At 22.2% G+C, this 23017-nt stretch overlaps 5 protein-coding genes across 5 annotated transcripts; 1 reads left to right on the top strand and 4 right to left on the bottom strand. All coding sequences in view use genetic code 6, as the record gives it.

Moving 5' to 3' along the window:
* On the bottom strand, positions 1-384 carry TTHERM_000420397 (transmembrane protein, putative; the record flags this gene model as incomplete). Its single annotated transcript, XM_012799362.1, has 1 exon — positions 1-384. One exon carries the CDS (start codon positions 382-384, stop codon positions 1-3), a length of 384 nt encoding a protein of 127 aa, XP_012654816.1.
* Positions 385-1379: 995 nt separating this feature from the next.
* Positions 1380-2009, bottom strand: TTHERM_000420396 (cation channel family protein; the record flags this gene model as incomplete). The annotated part of the gene is made up of 1 exon (XM_012799361.1): positions 1380-2009. The coding sequence occupies one exon, from the start codon at positions 2007-2009 to the stop codon at positions 1380-1382; it is 630 nt and encodes a 209-aa protein (XP_012654815.1).
* Positions 2010-2711: 702 nt separating this feature from the next.
* TTHERM_00420380 (cation channel family protein) lies at positions 2712-6656 on the bottom strand (the record flags this gene model as incomplete). The annotated part of the gene is made up of 11 exons (XM_001033293.2): positions 2712-3368; positions 3482-3622; positions 3671-4006; positions 4068-4208; positions 4262-4369; positions 4427-4912; positions 4971-5621; positions 5723-5847; positions 5923-6001; positions 6056-6446; positions 6499-6656. 11 exons carry the CDS (start codon positions 6654-6656, stop codon positions 2712-2714), a joined length of 3273 nt encoding a protein of 1090 aa, XP_001033293.2.
* A 941-nt stretch (positions 6657-7597) lies between these two features.
* Positions 7598-9567, top strand: TTHERM_00420370 (hypothetical protein; the record flags this gene model as incomplete). The annotated part of the gene is made up of 4 exons (XM_001033292.2): positions 7598-7899; positions 7952-8090; positions 8202-8597; positions 8650-9567. 4 exons carry the CDS (start codon positions 7598-7600, stop codon positions 9565-9567), a joined length of 1755 nt encoding a protein of 584 aa, XP_001033292.2.
* A 642-nt stretch (positions 9568-10209) lies between these two features.
* On the bottom strand, positions 10210-21268 carry TTHERM_00420350 (transmembrane protein, putative; the record flags this gene model as incomplete). The annotated part of the gene is made up of 23 exons (XM_001033290.2): positions 10210-10418; positions 10479-10904; positions 10959-11328; positions 11382-11934; positions 11988-12078; positions 12135-12738; positions 12794-14473; positions 14529-15572; positions 15624-16524; positions 16799-17180; positions 17247-17391; positions 17446-17792; positions 18110-18379; positions 18439-18605; positions 18657-18908; positions 18968-19322; positions 19376-19456; positions 19510-19714; positions 19768-19897; positions 19951-20236; positions 20288-20691; positions 20748-20983; positions 21041-21268. The coding sequence occupies 23 exons, from the start codon at positions 21266-21268 to the stop codon at positions 10210-10212; spliced, it is 9366 nt and encodes a 3121-aa protein (XP_001033290.2).
* Positions 21269-23017: the final 1749 nt, after the last annotated feature.

Below are 23017 nucleotides of genomic sequence, written 5' to 3'. Positions count from 1 at the left end.
TCAATGAAGATGTTGAGAAGAATCTAGAAATGTAAGATTATGGCAAATCATCTTAGTAAAACTGTTCTCCTTAAGAGAAGAGATAAGCTACATAATTACTACCATCATTACCACCAATAGTAAATAAAATAGATTTTGATAAACTATTTCTATAATATTAAAACGAAGAAAATGAAGAATAAAATTATCAATAAGACATAGCTTAAATAGAAGATTAAGAAAAAATAAAAAGTAAAAGTTTATAGGATAATCATTAATAAGAAACCAATAATCAGATAGAAAAAAGAAGGAGATAAAGGAGATCAATTGTAAGTCCTTCACAAACTCCTAACTAACTTTAATCAAATTAAATTTATTCAGACGTTTGCTTCGAATAGTCACCATAAAGTTAAACGAACAAATAAATAATATAAAACTAAATGTAATATTAAAGCAAATCAGATTAGATGCAATTTAACCAGATTCTTAACTTGATTAAAAAGAAGTCAACTCAAGCACAGTAGAGATAAGATAATATTGATTCAAATCGTTAATTTAATAAAGAAGAACATTTTGAAATTAATTCACCAGATATGTTCAATCAATAAAATCAGTTTACTATACCTTAATTTATTTCTGAAAGTGCTTATCAGTACTAATAATAGCATAAAATATCTATTGCTTCTAAATCAAATTAGATCCCATCTAGTTAAACTGTTGATGATAGTAGATTCATATCAAGCTCTAATTAGCAAGAACTTCTATCACAAAGATAACAAAATCATTAAGAAAAAAGAAATTCAATTTTAAGCTAGCAACAAATCCAAATAACTTAAAATTAATAAAGTTCCTCTGACAAATAAATTAATAATTGACCTTATTAATATAATAAAAATAATAGCATATTTAATTTGTAATTGGTCAAAGCCTGTTTATTTAAAAATAATTTTTTTAATAACTCTAAAATTAATTTTTATGTATGGTTATTTTTATCCAAATTATAGATTTAGTTAGTAATATAACACTAATTTATTTTTTGACCAATAGCTATCCATTTCTTATATTAAATTTTATACGCTTTTAGTCCTTTTTAGCAATTATATTTAATAAATCTAAATATTTTTTAGTAATTAAGCTCAGTATAGAGATTTTAATTTTAACTAAAAATATTATTTATAAATAAAAATGAATAAAATAAATTTATTTTTTATTTTTTAAGCTTATATTTGATTTTTCTATTAAATTTAATAAAAAGATTTATTTCTTAACATTTGCAAAAAAGAGTCAAAAAATTGTATTATATATATAACAAACAAACATATAACTAACTTGAATTAAAAATATTTATTTACAAATATTATATTTTAAATACTTTTTATCTATACTGATTTGTTTATTTTTCATAAGTCCTTGTTTTTTAAGAAGCGATTACCTTCAGATCTGGAAGAGAATTTTTTCTTTTTATCAATAGCATATCTAGGGTCACACTCAACTATACCATTAGAATCAGGAAGAATAAGACGTGCTTTTTATATGGTTTTAGGTTCTTCTTCTTACTCGGATTACTATGGAATGTTATCAAAAATAGTCATATCTACAGGCTCTAAAGGCATGCTATCTAGTATTTATATTTCTGGTCTTTCTTATAATACTTTTGATCTGTACGAAAAATATTCTTTTGCGTTAATTAAGCTAGGAACCATAGGATTTTTTTAGATGCTAAGATTGGTAAGCTTAGGAAACTTAGATACACACAAAATCAAAAATTCATTAAGATCGTTAAATTAATTTGCTATAGCTGAAAAAGTATCTAAATTTTAAAGGACAGGAAAATGAATCAGACTTGAGTATTGATTATGATCTATAATTAAGGTCTTAAGATTTGTAAAGCTTTCTAGTCCATTTACTCTTTTAAGATTGTTGTAGGACAAATCTAAATGGTAGATTTAAGTTTTATCTTTTATAAATATTTCATTGATAGAGTTTAATTTTTTATTAGAAAGATCAATTATTCCTTTTTATTCTGTCATGATGATTGATTGCGCTTGCTTATTATATATGTATAAAATATTGCTTGTTTTTTAATTTAATAATATTAATACTTTCTACTTTCTATATATAAATATTTAAATTAATTAATCATTATAAGATTGATTCTAAAATATTAATAATAAATTTCTTCTATTTTTTCATAATTAAATGATTTCTTTTACATTACATTATATCAAAATCCTTCTTTTCCAAATTTTTTAATAATATTTTCTTTTATAACATCAGAGGTATAAAAATAAGTGATTAGAGCATTAATCTACAAACTTTTTTCTAAGAAAAAGTAATTTTAAACCACAAGTTAGAAGTAAACATAATCTATATTTAGTAGATCCGAAAATACATAATTATTTCTATCATTTTACTATCAATTTTTAAAAATGAGGGGAAAAACAAATTTACAAAAAATTTATTTATCAATAGAAAAAAGATAAATCTTTAAATTATTTAATCTTTTCGAATAAATAAATATATAAATATAGACATAGAAAGTAAAAAAGTATAAAACCTTTGAGTATTTCAAATAATTTTTTTTTAAGAATAATCAGAATATTTAATATAATTTTTTTTCAATGTTTTTTAAATTAATTAAAAATAGTTTTTAATTACATTTTGCTATAAATTATTTCGTTGATAATAAGTTATATTTATCTATCTTGAGAGTTTTAATAAGGTTTCTTTCATCACATTTAATCTATTTATAATGATTTAGATTGGTTTAATTAATTTATTTGCTTTTTATCTATTTAATTTTAAATGCACTAATTATAATAATTAATTTAATTATCTGATATCTATAAATTATAATCTTCATAATCTTAAATATTTTCTACATAGTTTTATTCCATTTAATCAAAAAAAATTAATTTTTATGAATTTTTTATGGTTTAAGCTTATGAACCAAAGTCATCATTATTTTTATCATTTTCGCTTTCCTGTTTTTCTTAAATATTTTATACTGGTTGTTTATTAATTTATTGTGATTAGCTAATTTCATAAGATTGGTTTTTACTTACTGAAGATTCTGAAGATTCAGATTGATCTTCTTAAAATTACTATATTTAAGAAGATTATTATTTAAATTCTTAGTCTAAACTTACAAATGGTATAATTTTATCAATAGTGCCTTAAGCATTAACAAATTTTCTTCTTTTATGAATCAATAAAGGATTTTATGGAGTTTTTTCAGAAATTTTGTCAAAAGAAAATTTTGAAGACTTTAAAAGATGACCATTTTAAATAAATTAATCATTTTCATCTGCTTATTCAACATTATTATGTATAAAGTAGTGATCATATATTTTTACTTTATCAAACTCATCTATTTTTGTCCAATATGCCTAAGATTAAAAATATTTTAGAAGGAATTAAAAAATTAGTTTTAAAATTATTAATAAATGATAATAAAATAAATAAATTTTTGAATAAATTTAAATTAATTTTTATAGCTTACCATTTACAAATTTAATTCATTTTTCTGTTAATTACTAAATATTTATTAAGCCTTTTTCTAGTTTTTATGGGATGTATTTATTTTTTATGAATTTAAAATTGCTTTTTTGAGTGTGTTTACTAATTTATTTCCTGTTTATAACTGAAAAAAAAAAAGTTTAAATAATTTATCATTTAAGTTTTAAAATACAAATTCTTAGTCTTCTTTAATTTCTTTATCAAGATCATGTACTCTAATATAAGATAGAATTAAAGGTGTTTATTCTAATTTCTGTTATGAATGTTTTATTATGTCTATATCTCTTATAGTTGCTAATTTTAAATTATTTCTTCTTTAAAAATCTGTTCCCTTTTTCTTTCTATTTTAAAGCATTTTTTCAATGAATTAGTCTTTGAAAAAATAAAAAGACAAGTTTGGGCAATTTTTTGAAATATGTCCTAATTGCTAGCAAGAAAAGCATTAAATATTAAGGCAATTAAAATTGTTATAATTTTTTATCTTATCCGAAATTTCGTAGAATATTTCCTTAAATTATAAAATTTAAAATTTGATTAATTAATTTATTTTATTTAAATCATGTTTTTACCTTTTAATTTGGAAACTTTTAAAGAATTTTAATAAACTCTGATCTCTTTAAATAATATAGACTGGCAAAATTAACACTCTATACTGATGCCGTTCTTTACAAATTAGTAAAAAAACTTATTTCCCCAAAGTAACTCCCAGCCTAATAAAATTTTTTAAATATTATAAAAATGAATAAATTTTATTATATTTTACTCCAAGTTTCTTTAGAATAGTCTTAGAATTAGAGTGCTAATAAAATATTTCTACCTCTCCATCCTAAATAAAATACATGCTTTAGTCATCGTCACCTCCACTCTCTTCCTAATTAGATAAATAAAATACTTTGTCTATTTATTAAAGATAATACAATAATTTTACTTAGTTGATAATTATTTCTTCTGGAATAGTGATTTTTTCTAATAGATTAATTGAAATCTAGAATAGAAACTACTCCATATTTTATTAATTAAATAGCTTTGTGAATAAATGACAATCATTTATAATTTTTTCATTTATTTAATGTATAAGCTCATTTCTTAGAGATGAGGAAAGCTTAGAAAAGAGGTTTGTTTCATCAATCTAGTTCTTCTGCTTGCTTTCATAAATATATTCTAAATATTTTCTTATTCTAATTTTCAATTCTAATTTAATTTTTTTATTGTCTAAGTATATGTTCACTTGCTAAATTTCCTTTTTGTATTCTGAAGAAAAGCTCTCTATCTATGAAAGCACAGATCCCATTGTATTCATTGTATATGCAAAAATACCGCAAGCCATAAGCATGACAAATATGACAAACAGCCTCTCTTCTAAATTTTTTGGAACAATATCTCCATATCCAACAGTCACCATAGTAGTTATTGCCTATTAAATAATACATATATCATTTTTTATTTTTTGAATTTTAAATTTAATTTATTACCCAATATATTGAAGTTACATATTAAAACTACCAAGTTTCATTTTACAAATCTTATGAAACAATCCATCCATTATCAGGAAATTAACTTCCTACATAAAACCACATGCATGCAACCCAGTGAGCAATAAATAATATTATAGAGGAGAGTTTTAAAAATCCTAGTATTCCTAACATAGATTTTGAAAGTTTAAGATATTCAACCAGCTTTTCAATTATGAACTTGAGTTTTACTACTCTTAATAGCTTTAATACTTTCATTATTTTAAATATTTTTAGAATTCTAATAATTTATTATGCTTTTTGTAAGGAAAATTATGCAGAAGAAGAAGAAGATTAATTCGACTAATTTGAACTGGTATTTGCTTAAGCTTGGGTATCATATGTCTGTAGTTATTATTCTTCTTTATTAATAACTGATTAAACTACCATATCATAAGGAAAAGAACTAAATAAATCTATCCAAAACCATATTTTTAGATATTCAATAGCAATTTACTTTCTTTTTCTTATCAAATTACCTTTTCTATAGATTGCAGTATTGAAATTTAGAAGAATATCTCCTAAAAAAACAAAATCAAATATATTATCTAACTGTACCAACATACTAAACTAATCATTTGGATCAAATGAAACTCTAAAAGGGATTAGTATCTATATTTAATACAAACATTTACAGCAACAATTAACAATTTATTGCAAATAAAGAGTAATAAATAAATAAAAAAAAAAAAAATGTGAATGCAGTCAATTACTATCGCATAAATGATCAGCATCATAATAGAAATATCCCATGTTATTCTAAATGGAGAATCAGGAGAGATTATGAAATCATATTTCCTTTTTTTCACCTAATATTATGTTCTTTTTCCAATGTAATCTTTAAATTATAACATTAGTTAAGTAAGTAAAATCATATTTTAAAAACTAATTAATGGATAGATAAATTAACTACCTTTATTTTCAATTTCATTATCAGCTACTTAATTAATTTTCCTATACCTAAAAAATTTGGAAAGGATACTCTCTCTCACCTTAAAATAAAAATATTTATATTTTTGTTGATAATAAATTTAAAAATTATTTACTTTTTTTTAGCTTTTCTATTACTAAATTTTTTTCAACTTTTGCTTTTACTTTTAATAAAAACCATCCGAAGGTATGTACGAGTTATCATTTATAAACTATAGATACTCATAGCTAAAAACATCTTCTACGTTAATTTTTAAACCAGGATTGCTATTCAAAGTATCAAAATCTTTAAAAGAATAACGTTAGATAGCTCTCCCTCTGCTTTTTTGAGATGATGGAGAACCTTCATTTTCTGATTAAAACTCATTCTAAATGCAAAAGCTATTAGTCTTGATGATACTATCTTTTTGCTGTTACTCCTCTAAATTACTTACATAATTTGTAAAAGGAGAATGAAATCCGTTTTGTAACTTTTATTCATCTATTTCATTTACTTAGCTTATTGTTCTTTAAAAAAATATTTAAAATACTTTCTACAAATAAATAAATTTTTTCATACTTTTTTCTAATTATGCTGTTTTATTTATTTAAGCTATTAAACCTACTTACTTTAAACTACTTAGAATTTATGATATCTGGATTTTCATTTGTCTGAGTGAATAACTAAGATTCTTCTTTTTTTTAGTAAAGAGACTTGCCTGAATCTAACCCTTACATCTCATTATATTCTATGTTTTGTAAATATAAAATCTTATCCTAGTTTGTAAATAAAATCATTCGATTTTAATCTACAATCTAAATGCCAACAATTTTATTTTAAAAATATTAAAGTTTTATAGAAAATAAAGAAAATGCATACTACTAAAATTTGACATTCTTTAGCTTACTTAACAAGCATTCTTCAAATTATATGATTATTTAACATTGCTATCATATATCTCTAAGTTTTGTTATTAATCCATAAAATTTAATTCTACTTGAGTTTTATACTAATAAATTAAGCTTAATTAATAGAATTTATTAATTATTTAGTGTATTAATTGTAATTAAAAAATTTAACAATTTTTTAACAATATTTTTCTTTTACGTTTGATAATTGAATTGCCTACCTATTATCAAATGAACTGAATAGTATATTTAAGAATTTTATTAATATATTTCATAATATAGTTAAATGATATTATTTAAATCTACTATTTCAGAATTAAAATTAGAATTTATTTTGGAGAAATTAAATTTATTTTTGCGATTTTACTTAATTAAATAATTTAAAATGCTTTTATTTTATTTTTAAAAATCATATTATAAAATTTTATTTTATTTTTTTTTCTGTTAAAATATTTGATATTCATTTAATAGTTAAAACTTTTAGCAAATTAATTATTTAATATTGAATTAATTCATAATCAAATATATCTGCACTGTAATATAAGCAACACTACATTCACAAAATTCATTTTTAAATGTAATTTAACAAATATGATGGAATCAATTTTTCTCCAATCACAGAAGAAATGTCTAAACCATAATCAGCAAGAACAAATCAACTACCTAATAATTCTTGCGTAGTAACTGATTTTGATTTTGAGCCTTTAAAAAAACAAATTTATGAATATTAAGAGAATCATGATTTGAGTGATAAAGATTAACAAAATAAAATGAGTAAAGATGATTGTATTGCAATAGATAGGAGAATAAATGAAGATTTTATGATTGCCAAAACGGCTGAGCTTCAATCTCCTATCTCTAGTAAGTTTAAAGAAGGACTTAATAACTTACTTGAAGCTGAAATGACTGAATCAGATTTTAAGTATAGTAATAAAATGGTACTAAATAATCTTTAAACCTTTAAGCAATCTAAGTCTTAATCTTAATCTTAAACTCCAGTTAAAAATAGTATTTAGGCATCATACAATTAGCCTCCTATTAACTTTAAAGCTCCTAAAAATAAAAAAAAAAAGTATATTATTCAATATTTGTGTTTGATACTAAAGTAAAGAGATTTTTTTTAGGTTTAGGTTATTTATATAGGAATAGCCTTTCAAAGTAGATGGAAACTCAAAGTAACAAGCATATTAAGAATATGATCCTCTTTAAGATAAATTCTTAAAAGATTTTTTCAATGGCAATAAATTAAAAATTTTTAAAAAGGTAAATCTTTATTCAATAAAATGTGCCCTTAATAATAATTTAAAATAATATCTTTTTTGAACATTTTCTTATAAAAATAATAATGTCATAATATTTACCTTATTTATATAGATGTAAAAAAATAAAAATCACCCAAAGAAGTCAGAGAAAAATATTAAATACTTAGATTAAAATAAGTCTTAAGAGATTAAGTGCTCAAGCTCATAGTTAATGTATAACAATAATTCCAAAAGTGAATCATAAGATAACAGCGAAGATAAAAAATTTATAGTGTCAAAATATTTAACTGAAATTTCTGATGATCATAAAGATAATAAAAAGAATATATCACAATTTTATGGTCCTTCCTAGTCTAATTAAAATAATAATTTAAATTCTTTAACTGAACTGTCATTAGATAAAATACAAATTTCTACTAAAAATTTGTAATTCAATAAAGAAAATTTTGTTGTTGGTAAATGCAACGAGAACAATAGATACAATCAACATAACTAAAATTAGCATGGAGTAAAATAATTTATTTAAAATAAATTTTATTTGAATATTAATTATATAAAAGAAAAATAAAAAGACTGAAATCAAGTAAAATTGTAACAACAGGGTTTCAGAAATTTTATTAGATAAAAACGAAGATTTTAATAGGTAGAACGTTTAGCAGAGCAAATCACCACTTAGTGTAAAGTATGGAATACAAAATTTACCTTAAATCAGTTAGCATGGACCTTAATTTAGCAGTTCAAAGCAAAACTATTTACCTAAAATTTAAATTTCATAAAAAAATGAATAATAACAATTTAATGAAATATTTAATGAAATAAGATCAAATTCTTCTAATAAAAATTAACCAAAAGCAAATTAATATACTTCATCTTAAGATTATGATCGAAACGAGAATACTAATAATAAAATACATAGCCAAACAAAATAAAAGTTTTATTCAATCTATTAGACATAATTAAATTCTAACAATTAAAAAAATTAAATCACCTCTTCTAAACCATTCTATACATTTAATGGAATTTAAGTTTAAATCCCTAAACCTAGTAAGATACTTACAAATAAAATAGAATAAAATAATTAATTGCCAAACTTAATAAACTAAAACACATAAAAAAAGCTAAACTTATCTTTAAATCTGGGATCATCTTCAAATTACTACCAAAAGGTTAACACTTCATTCTAGGAAAAATAATTCGATTAACAAATATAAATTCAGCATAGCTTCGATAACTTGTAGCCGTTTATTAGCACGACTGAAAATAAATAAAACTTTAATGAAAATTATAAATTTAGAAGTACATTAACAAAAGATTAATTTAATAGTTTTTTGAGTACTTTCAAATAAAAATACTCTCCTTCTAATAAAAATGAATTAGAAGCAAGTAAAATTTTTTATAAGTAGCTGAGTAGTTAATAGTACGAAAGTAAACTTTTAAAAGAATATAAAGAATCTATATCCAATGAGGACACCATTTGATTTAATAAATTTAAAAATTCTGATTTGGTATCAATCAATATTATTATTATTTATTTATATTGTATAATTCATATTAAAAAAGTAGCTATTCATTTTATAAATAATGTTTTCCTTATTTATTAAAGATGTCTTAAAATAAAATTTCAAACATAAAATGAAATTGAAAATTTCCATAATTTATTTAAAATATTTTTAAAATTTAATGAGTTAAATTATGTTTTCTTTTAAACATTTTAGTTAAACTTACAATAATTGAGTTTTTTAAAATAATTAAATTGAAATACAGCACTGTATCTTATTTTAACATAAAAATAATTTTTTAAATATTTTATTTTTAGGTATTTATTCAATATTAGATTTTAAATAAGCAACATAGTATAAATTGAAGTAAAAATAATCAATTATTATTTTATTTAAATAATTTTATAGTATATAGAGTGAAGTAGTGTTTTTAACATAATAACTAAAAATTAAGCTTCTAATTAACATCATGAGTATCTTATAAATTAAAATTTTAAAGTAAGTCGATATTTCAAAGTAAAACAAAAAAAATTATTTTATTTTTATTTATAGGTATTTATTCTGTAAAATTAATTTGTTTGATCCTTTTGCTAAAATTTATTTGGATTTATTTTTGATCATTCATTAGAGTTTTGATTTTTTTTCTTATTAATCAAGCTCTTCTAGCACATCAAAACTCCTATTTTGAGCAAATTCAATAGATGCATTTAGATAATTTACTTGGCTTATTTCTAAATTAGATGTTGAAGTTCTAGCTTAAATTTTTTCAAGATTCTTTTTTAAAATTTTTTATATTTTGTGCTTTTCTAAGGTGACTTGAGTGAGCATATCTATTTGATAATTAATTAATTAATAAATGTATTGTACATGAACAATATTAAATAAAATACTTTGAGAATGGTTATAATATCTTTTCATTTTAATCAAATAGAATTCTTCTTTTCTTTAAAGTTTGGTATACTTTAGTTTTTATTTAGTTAGTAATTTTCTCAAAAAACCCCATAGATCTGTTATTTTTTTTCTTGGAATAAAATGAATTTTATGCATAAAATGCTTTTTGAAGAATTGAGATCTTAATAAAAAGGGATATATAGATTCAAATAATTGTTTTAATTTGTCTATTTTTTGTTCAAAAACCCTTAAAAAGATTAAGGTTAAGCCAAAAAAGTTAATAATTGCTAGCAAAAAAAGAGCTGCTAATTCTAGGTAAATTTATTTTGATTAGGTCATAATTATTCCTAATCCTAAAGATATACAACCAATATTACTACATTAATTGTCGAGTTTATTAAGCTTTGCAGATTAATATGGTTTAACTATTTTAAAATTTATTTATGTTAAATTATATTTATTTAATTTATCAATTTTACTATGGTTTGAAAGGAGTTTATAAATAAGATTTATTAATAATTAGCACGCAAGATTTAAAATAGAGTTAGAGAATAATAAATTAGATGAAAAGATTAAAAATGTCTTCTAAAATATTTTAATTTATTCCCATTAATATGTCTTTAGAGTATATTCCTGATAGAGATATCCAAAGCCAATTCTAACTTTTATTTTATCTAAGTCAAATCTTTTTGTTCTTAACAAGAAAAATAGCAGGGCTTAAAATATTAAAGTCCAAACTAGTAAAATTGGGAACAAAAGAGTTAGGGAATAAACCATGTGATTTTAATTGCATTCAATAGAAGAGTATTATTTTATATAATATTTGCTTCCAATTTAGTTGCAAGATGCCTATATAAAAATTAAATTCTTAAATTAATTCAAATTATTTTTAATTAAATTACTGTTCCTAAAATGATATTTAGTACTCCAGGTTAATTAGCGATTAAGAAGTATAATATAGCAACTTTGAAGTATGATTTAAGATAGTGTGTTTTACGTAAAAGCAAGCTCCATGTCGTTATTAATAACAAAATACAAAGTATTACAAGCAATAAAAATACTTAAGAAGCGACTACTCTAAAATAAATAAAGTTAAATTAAAATTGTAGATTTTGGTAAATTTCTTTTAATAAACAGTCTTATGTTTCTAAAGCACTTTGTAAGGGATTAGCTATTGATTTGATAATCCTAGCTACTTAAAAAGGTATACCTATATCCGCATCAATAATGATTGACAGAATTTATAAATAATTTACTAAAATCTTTATATAAATTGCAGTGTCATCAGTTTTAGTAATAACTTGCTTTGTGTCCAATCCAATTAGTTTGCAATATTTAATAAGGATCTGATTATATGTGGATTTTATTATTTAGTATATCTGAATCAAGGCAAAAACTACAAAAAAAGCTAGTATCACCAAAAATATTATGAGGATATTCTATGTATTCTTACAACTAATACAACAAAATTAATTAAAACAAAAAATCTAAATTTTAATTAAAATTACTTGATGCATTGTTTATTACCGTATTACATAAATGAATCTTTCCAATATTGTGCCATCAAATCGCAATCTTAGCACAAAGCTCCTATGTGACCTAATTTATAAATAAGACCTTTAAAATTAAAAAGAAATTTGCTTATGTTAATTTACCAACTTTGCAATAATAATTTTAAGTAGAATTAAATTTTTTTTATGACTATCTTGACTCATCATATGGGTTAAGATCACCTATGCAATTTTAATTATTATCAGAGCATGAAAGAATTATATCAGATTTGTTATTTTCTCTCCAATAACCATTTTTTAGTAAAATTTAGTCTTAATAGCAAACAGCTGCATCAATATTGCACTTGGAGCAATATTTGCTATTTTATTCTAAGCTATAAAATTGATATTAACACTAAGTGCAAGTGTCATATTTACCTTTTACTTACACTATCTATTAGCCAGGATAGCAGTATTATTGCAGTTAAAATGTTATTTTTTGATTTTCAAGATAATTATTTATTTAATTGAAAACATTTGAATATTTTTAATTTGAATAGATTAATTTCAGCTAAACTTAAATTTTCATCCCTAATTTTCCATAAATAGTCAGTTCTTTGGTTAAATTGAACACTCCATTTTAAAAAGGAATATTTTAAGGAGTAATACTCAAGACACTACTATCGTAAACTAAATTTAAATAAATATCATCTTTTATTTCTTTGAATTATTCTCTATGATTAGTCAAAAACACTCCATAAAAATTTACCTATTTTATATTCGAAAATTTAATTTTAATTTAATAAAAAATATTTATTTTTTACATCAAGTGTTTGCGATGTTAGGTTTATTGCGTATAAATTATTAAATTATCCTTTATCATATATCAATAAAAAACTTGATGGTATAAAAACATCTTCAGCTCCAAACTCTAATGCTTTATTATTTTATATATAATTCGATGGATCTTACAAATTTATTGGGTTGCTCAAGGAGTAGTATACAGCTCCTTTATTTGCTTAATTGTTTAGTATTAAAGATGAAATAATAGAAATAGTTGACTATGTTTAAGGAAGAAGTTGATTACTATAAATAGCTCCCCCATTATTTTTTGATGTATTATTACTAAATATACTATTAGCAATTGATGCAACTAAGTTATTAGTGGCATTTAAATAAATGGAGCCTCCATCATTTTAACAAAAGTTATTTTTAAAGGTAGAATTTTAAATATATAATTAATTAGATGTTTATAAATTTTAACTTTTTATGGTCATAAATTACTAATTGTTTTAATAGTCATTAAATAATAAAGCTCCACCATTATTCGAAGTATTATTTGTGAAAGTAGAAGAAGTTATTTTGACAGTTTTTGAAGATAAGATCAATGAGCTTCTTTGACAATACTAACAAATTATATTTTCAAAATTTGCAAATCTGATATCAATTAAGAACTGAGCTGAATACAAAATAAGATAATTCATATCTTAACTATTTGGCATATTTTAAGTAGTTGAGATTTAAAAGTCTTGGATCTAGCGATAATTTGAGCTATCTATAGAAATGATCTAACAGTTTATACTAATAGCTGACTAGCACTATTAAATATTTTGGTAAGAATTTTATTTATCTAATAAGCTTAGACATTAATTTATTACGATTGTTCCCATACAAACAATATTTTAGTTATTAGCTTTCAAGCTCCTCTTGCTTAATTAATATGATTGAATATTTCTAAAAATGTTATTCTAAATCACCACATTCACAAAATTTCCTAAATTTAAAATGCTGGATTACAAGAAGCTATTAGAATTAAAGTATTTTATAGCTTGTCTGAATAAATTTTGATCTAATTCTTATTAATTATATAGAAAGCTTGAATTTTCAATCAAAAGATTTCCCTTTGATTGATTTGGAAATATTGCACTTAATGAAGATCCATCCGCTCCTGAAAAGTTATTCATAAAAATGCATGAAGAAATAGAAATAAAAATTTTAGTGAGAGAGTTAATAACATACAATGCTCCACCTGATTAAAGAGAGTAATTATTTTATATTATAGAATCTTTGATATACAAATCAATAGATTCACACTTCGAAGTATCTAAAAATACTCCTCCGCCTTGGCTCTATACTTAATTGAATGAAGAAATATTTCCATCAATCTCAACATCATTTAAATAATGGAGAGCTTATTTTATTGGCTACAAATAAATAGCTCCTCCGCTTTAAGCAAATCCTCTGGTAAAAATAGATTTTGAAATTTATAAATTACACACTGAAGCAAAAAGAAAACATCCCTGAGTATTACTTAATTGATAACTATCAATGTTAGCTGTATTTTAAAATTTTGTTGAAACTATATTCAAATTTAGAGCCTCAACAACTAGAGTATTTCTTGATATTTAGCTAAATTAATCTTAGAATAGTGATTTCGTGATATATATTGTGCTTCTTGAAGCATTTATACTCAGTCCTGAACCAGATTCTGTTCCTAAGTAAATCTTTTATAAAAATTAGTAAAAAAATTACTTCATATTAAATTTAAATAAATTTTACAGTATCTTTTGAAAGATAAATAGAATTTTTTTAGAAAAGGATGTTATCAATAAAAATAACTTGTTGTTAAATAGAAAAAATCCTAACAGCAGCTATAGTAGAAATTACATTAACAACATTTAAAGAATTATTATCAAAAATTAAATCCTATATCCTCACTTAGCTTTATGAATTAAAGGGTAGTTAAGTATCTAATAATTAGTTATCAATCATGATTATGCTATTAGTTGATTTCAAATTATTTGCTTTGACATTCTTTACTAGCAAATTTTAAGCAGTGTTACTTAAGTATAGCAAATATTAATTTATTGAATTAATGAAAGATGTATCATAAAATAATACAATATTTTTTATAACTAAATGATTAATTCCATTTGTAGAAATAATGCTAGGGTAGTTAGAATTAAGATATTATAAATCTTAAATAATCGCTGTATTTAAATTACTTATAGAAAAGATAAAACAACTCATTTGTTAAACATTACTAACTTACTAATTAATCAAAACATCTCTAATATTTATCTGTTAAGACAAGCCTTAACTTCCAACAATTTTTACTATCATAATTTCTTGGTTTTGAACTTAATTGAGTAAAATATTTAAATTACTAAATAAAAAAGTAGACACTTACTATGAATACTACTACTAAGTCAACTAAGAAGATTGTTATAAACTTTAAAATAGAATTTAGTTTTTAAATATGTTATTTTTGATTGACATTTTCACAATCTAAATTAAGTTGAAATTGTAAACTCCATGAGATTGTAAAATATTAGCAAACATATTATTTTCAATAACTATATCATAGATATTATTTTAGATATAATTGGGATTTAAAAAGAAGCAAGATAGGTTTTAAACAGTATTGTTTACAATATTTATTTAGCTTTGCTAAGAATTAACATAGCTTAAACTTGATTAAGCATTGAAATTAAATAGTTGAGAGGAATTCGTTAATTAATTGTTTATCAATAGAAAATTTTTATTTATAAAATTGACAATTTCAGATTAAACTTCTAGAAATACTGAGTTAATCAATTTATTCTTTTTTAAATTTAAATATTTGTAAAAAAAATATATTATTAAATAATTTACTTGCTGAATTTGAACTTAGTTGAAATCTAAAGTTATATTTTTTGGATTGCTCTATTAATTGGTTAGTTTGAAAAAAGTGCTTTTTTATAATTAGAAAGCTAGCATTTAAAATTCACTAAGTTTTAGACTTTACTATAAATCAACTAGTTAAATTTAGAAAGATGCATAATACATATTTTAGAATTTTTGCTAAATTTGTTCAACTACATTTGAAATAATGTTAACTTAAATGAATTCAACACTTTGGATATTTTTCCAACCTTAAATTTTAACTGTATTTGAACTATATGTTAGAATATGCTAAATAATATTCACATTCTTAAATGTAACATGAGAAAATCCAGATATCAATATTTAGTTATATATTTTTAATTTATAAAAAGGTTAAAAAATATTGCCAGTTTAAACCCTCTAAGAATTTAATATCGTGATATTTAAAACTCTTAAGCTTTAAAATTATTGCATAAGTGTGGTTTTAATTAAAATATCATCATCAACCTCACACTAATCCCCCAAAAGGATAATATTAACATATAACTCTTTTATCGAAAGCTCATTTAAATAAACAACAGACTTTAAATAGTTGTCTTCATTGAGTATAACTTAATCCCATTTAACTTCTTAAGTTCTTAATAAATTGATTGGATTATTTATTGTTCCATCTCCAATTTAGCTATTAAGGTTTTTACATTAAGCGTAGATAGTTGTGTTTTTAGTGTAATAACAGCTTTGATCATTTCTTTTACACAAAGTGCATCTCTATCTCTCATTATCATATCTAAATTCATAATCCTGTTTAAGAGGAGTATTAATTTTGTTAATATCTTTACATGAAAAGCATTATGTGTTATACAAATTAGTACTTTACTAGGAAGTATCTGTAGTATTACATGTTTTACATCTTTTTTAAAAAAATTAACTTTTAAATCTCTCTCAAAAAAGTAGGTAAGAACTTAAAAAATTTTTATAATTTTGATACTGATTGTGTTAAAATTTTGAATTAAAACTAAAATTATTTATTTTTATACTAATTTAAGTTAGTTTTCATGGTTAATGTATTCTAATTTTAAAATTCTCATTTTATTTAAATTTTTATTGGTTTTTATTTTCGACTAATTAAATGGAAATTAAAAAATAATGAAAATTCATCAAATAAAAAATTGTTTAATTATTACGCAAAAGGACAAAGGTAGCAGTTGTCTTTTTGGTTGCTAAAATTAACTATGTCATCTTACTTAAGGGCGCTCAATTAGTATAATGAAACTATATACTGCTATAATTAAAAGATTTAATTCATTAATGCAGTATTACAATAAATACATATTGGTTGCTAATTGATAAGCTAGCACCAACCACAATTATCTCCACAGCTACTTTTTTTACACAAATTTGTTTCTGTATCTAATATATACCCTTATTAGCAAGTTGTGCATATTGTTCTATATGAATTATTTTTGTTATAATTTAATCTATCTTAAACGGTATTTTGTATATTATAGTAGATAATTTGATTTGTTAAATTTTCTATCTCTTTATTGGTGTCTGCTTATGATGAGACTAAAAATATAGCATTTAATAATAAATCATTAATAAAAAAATTTATTTTTATTTTTTATAAATTACTTTCATAACATGTGCTGCACCCTGTTGGACAGTATTAGCATCCTGTAAAAGTTGGATGCATTCCCTAGTTACACTAAGTGCATTAGTAAATTAGACTTTTTGAATCTTATGCTTAGTAAGAATAACAACTTTAACACCCTAGAATCTATAAATTAAAGAAGGATAAATTTAAAAATTAAATGAAATTAATAAATCATACTTAAAGATTACAAAAACCATAACACTAAAGAGAATCTTCGTAGTGAAATACCATATTATTATCACACTGTAGACAATAAATCTTTTTGATTCCTGAAATTTAATATTATACTTCATAAGTGCATCCAATTATTTATGCCTTACTAGCATCACAACTTGAAGTTTTATCTGAATTAATAATAGCCACTAAACGAGAACTTGGAGTGTTCATGCATTTAAAACAATGAAAAAAAGTACTTGCCTAAGTTCTAGGTAAGAAATAATAATTTAAGCTAAATGATATTCTTGAAGCATCATCACCATACTACATATCAATACATTATGATTACTATTATTAGCATGATTACCCTTTTTAATAAATAATATATTATCAATAAAAGTTAACAATATTTTTAATTTTTAATATTGTTTAAGCTCATTCTTCTTGTTAAAGTATAAATAAATTACCATCATAGCTTAATAAGTAGTTGGATTAACACAAAGAACACTTTAATGTTATAGTTGAATCATTTTAATCTAACAAATTGAATCTATTTATTAATGAAATCAAGCCATTTGCTATATTAAAAAAATAATTATTACTTGGAGTCTTAAAGTTTAATATTTACTATAAACACACTAAAGGCAGTTTGAACTACATGTTTAACATGACTTGTAATCTTTACTTAAAGTAAAACCTTGATTACACTCATAACAATAGAGATTATATAACTAAGGAGTGAGAGTTTACTTTTTTAGCCAGTCATAATAATCAGTATTTTAATTCCAATTCATACTTTATCCATTTAAAAATCCTCCATAAAAACAAGATGTGCAGTTTATTGGACATGAAATGCACTAATTGTTTAAGTTTAAGGTGTAAAATTTTTCACAATTTAAACACGTTTCTAATCCTGAATTATCAAAACTGCATGTCTGACAATTTGATTTTTTACCTTGTTAATTTTGATCAAAAAGAAATTAAAACTAACACTATTTTAATAAGCTCTCTTACATTTACTAGCAGGGGGTGAAGACTATATGAGCTAAAATTAATTATTGTTTGCCTATACTACTTTAAAATAAGAAGGAATATTTGGTAAAGTGGTAAATCTTTAAAGCTATCCATACTACATATCATAACTACTACACTAAAGTAAGTTATTGAGCTAGGGCATATACCTTTTAGCAAAAAAAATTTTTATTTAATAAAATTTTGGAAATTAATCTTACCATTAGTTTAAATTTGTGTTACACTATGAGCACTTGCCTATGATGTTTGAGTAATAATTACTTAATTAGTAGAATTATCCAATTGCAGAATTTTGCATGAGTTAAATATAACTATATTCAGGGTAATCATTATATTAAAATGAAGGTACGTTGCAGCTTAAACATATCTGTTATTACGATTAGATATTTTTAAATAAAAAATAATCTTATGAACACCTAGTGCAGTTATTTCCAGAATTGCATGCAGCACATCTTTAAAATAAAAAAATTGTGAGATATTTCTAAATTATCAATTCTTTATTTAATATTACCCATTTGAGCATATTTGAGTTTAGTTATTTTGATCAAAATACACATCTTCTTTAACATAATTAATAATTTATTAAAATAAACGAACAACAGGAGTATTTCCGCTGTTTTATTAGCTTTATTATTTAATTATAGTAATTTAATCAGCAGTGTAGCACTTTAAATCTCCAATTTATACTGTGTAGCTATTGCACTTTAGACATTTATTAGTACTCATGCTAATGCATTAGCCATCCTAAGCTCCACACATATCATTTTGATTATCCATATTTTAAAAAGTACAGTTTTAATCATAGTCATTCCATTTAATACAATAAGTTTTTTAAAGATAAATGCTCTAAAATGATGAACAAGTTTCTTTGATTAAATATGAATAATAAAATCTTGAGTTTTTAATGAATTTGAATTACTTGAGGCAGAGAAATAGCATGCATTTCTTGCACAAGCTTTACACATCACAGGCTTAATTGGATCAATAAGTTGGCACTAATCTTAAATATATTATTTTCATATAAAAATCAGTTAAATTAAATTAAATTTATACTATCATAGCCGATACAATATTCAGGTGTAACTTAAATACATGTGTGTGTTTATGGAATAAGGCATTAAGATAAATTACATTGTCTGCATTAAGTTGTGCTTAATTAATTTGCACATCTGTAATTTTAATCAATGCATTCATTAGGCTATGTTAGTCTACAATATCCACTTGGATCTAAGCAATATCTATTAGGAATGCAATATTACTGAAATAAAATATTAAATACAACAAAAATTATTTAATAAATAAACAACGTACTATGTTTGTAGCTGATTAAGCCTAAACCTTCGATAAACACATTCCATTTGTATCAATGGCCCAGGTTGCTTCATCTTAAATTTTAATGCATTCAATAATACTTGTGAAGGGATTTACTCTTTTACAATATCTACAAAAAAAATAAAAATTTTTAATTATATTTATTTAAATATAATTATTTACCCTTCATAACAGAATGCTGCTCCATATTAACTTGTTTACCCTTCTAATAAGCAATTAGTTGTATTTATTTCTTTTCCAATCAATTAATATGGATTTAATTAGACACAACGTTAAGCATAAATACAATATTTAGAAGCACAGTATGTGCTGACTGTGACTCCTTCGCTACTACATGTAGAATCTTTAAGCCTAGCAGGTAAATTGTAAGTTTAGTAAGCATAATCAAGATCTATACACTTACTTTAATAAAGGCAATAATTTCCAAATGCACAATATATTGAATTAGCTAATTATTATTAGGAAAATTTTAGTGAAAATAATTTTATTAGAAATTTACATGAGCTAAAAGATTAACATGAGCCATCTTGCGCTTTTGCCTGACGCGAACTATTATTTTTATCTGTTAGCTAGCAGTAATAATTAGAAAAAATAGTAAATTAATATGAGCAATATTCTAAACTTGATTAAATGATAGGTGAACTAGAAAATTATCCATCTGCAAGACATACTTAGGAAGCTGATTTACAATAAACATAATCTTAGCCTAAACTTTAGCAATAAGAGATACTTGCTTTTTTCAGTAAGCAATAATTAGAAATGCATTCTATAGGATTTTAATTTACACCAGGGTTATAAGGTAAGCAGAGATAAGTTCCTTATTAAGTTCCTATCCTATTCTAAGTCTTATCAAATTAATAGCAATTATTAGTTTTGTCATCTATGCAGTAACCAGAAATACATCTATTGATATTTAAAATAAATTTAATTGATTAATTGATATCTTATTTAAGTTATACTAAAATGGTGTTCCTTATTATTATTAATAACAAGTATAATAATAGTTTGATTCGTTCTAACCTATTCCAACTATATTTTATGAATTAGAATAAGGTGATCCAAACAAAAAGCAACCATATTAATTGTTATTTTGATATAAACAAACTAAAGTATCAGTTTATCTGTAACAGTTATAAATTGGTTAATTGTAAATTTAATTAGCCTAGATGCATTAATTAGTGTTACTCAACTTTCCCTACATAACGCATTTAATAAAAAATATTAATTTATTATTATTTTTAAGAAAATTTACTATTGGGTAGCTAGAGTTTATTTTAAAACAATAACCTTCAATAGAAGAACATATACTATCTATATTATTTGAGCAGTACTAAGCACGAGTATTAGTGTTGCTATTTATGCAAACATTATTAAAATCTACACCATAAATTTATTTATCTTGGTAAATCTATTGTTAATTGTTAGAATATGTTAAGCAATAACCATTATATAAACAATAGCCATTATTGCAAAATGTCATACTATGATTATTAGTCTATGTATAGACACAGTTTTAGCTACTATTTGCTCCAATAATATTAGAATCATTTTAAATAACTCTTAAAGTACATAAACTATTTCCTTAATCTTAAAAGCAGATATTTTTTTTAGTTGTTTAAAATTAACCAGAAGCTATTTAAAATGATTAATAAAATGAATAAAAAAATATTTGAAAATTTTATAGAAATAAAAATTGTAATTTGATAAAATTTTTAAATGTATGGATTTAGATCAAATAATTTTTACTGATTAATGAGCAAAGAATTGTATCATTATCCCTCATACACCTACCAGCTATAAATCCTCCATAAAAACCTCCGTCATAATTTTAAGAATTTAAATCGAAGCAACTATCAATATTATAGCAGCAATTAGTAGAGTTATAAACATATGTATTACAACTAGGATCACTAATTTTTTTACATTCGCTTAAACAAGATATGCAAGGAAATTAATATTCATATGTGTATGAAGCAAATTTAACCTCTAAAAGATATAGAAATACTATAAAAAAGTTTTAAAAAAGTAAGCTATATTTCATTCAAATCTTATTTTAAATAAAAAATTATTGGATTAAAAAAATTATATAATTTTCGATGTTTTTTACTTTAACTGTTTGTTATCTAAATCACTTTCTTACTGTTTATAGTTTTTTCTTATACTTTCTTTATTTATTTCTTAATCATAAGTAAATAAATGTTTGCAATTAATTAAGAAATTATCAGATTACAAATAATTAATTTGCATCTTTTTCTGAATTTATATTTATTTTAGAGTAAATTTGATTAGTAAAATTAATTCATAGTAATCAAATTTAATTTTTCATGCTATTCTCCACACTCTTAATAATAAACAACTTTATACTAACCTTCCTCTTGAGCTCGCAATTTTTGTGGGAAAAATTAGTGTAAAAAAAGTCAAAAACTAAAAAAAGTTAGGATGAAATTTTTTTTTTTAATGTAAGGATTAAGCACTTTAATGATTATTAATATTTAATTTTTTAACTTACACATAATTAGCTAATATTTTGTAATAATTAAATTATTGTAACAAAACATGGGCATTTTAAATAAATGATTGAATAGTAATATATCTTGTCATGAATTGATTATTCAATATTCGTATTATTCAAAAGTATATTATAAATTTATAAAAGTATACTTAATTAAATTTTTATAAAATGATTGAATTTTTTTCATAAATTTTATTTATTAAACTAAATAAATATTTTAGCACGAGAAAAGTAAAATAATTGTAAAGTTATTTTTTTCATGTTTATGATTTAAATTGAATTATGTTAAAAAAATAATTAAATTAATTTACATAGATTTAAAGCAATGAATTTGAAAAATAAATTATTAATTACGATCTTAATTACTTCAAAATTTGTTTTGATTTTTCGAATAGTAAATAATAAACTAAATAATCAAAATCAATCAAACCTAAATAAAGATTTAAATATTCATTAAATATCAAATTAATACGTAATTTAAGAGTTAAAGTCTATGGATTCAAAATGTACATGTAAATTAAAGATTGAATTATTTTTGCTACTAAAAAATTATTCTTTTACTTTGGTATTTAAAGATGAATTTAATCAATTTTAATGACTTATTTATTTTCGTCATACTAAAATTAAGTAAGTCACTGTTTTTTATAAAAGAATTAATCTATTCAAATTCATACATTGTAAACTTTTTTAGTGATCCCCTTAAATAAAAAGTAAATC

The sequence above is a fragment of the Tetrahymena thermophila genome (genome assembly GCF_000189635.1).
Source record: "Tetrahymena thermophila SB210 genomic scaffold scf_8254475, whole genome shotgun sequence".
NCBI lineage: Eukaryota > Ciliophora > Oligohymenophorea > Hymenostomatida > Tetrahymenidae > Tetrahymena > Tetrahymena thermophila.
This window is presented reverse-complemented; position numbering and strand designations above follow the sequence as displayed.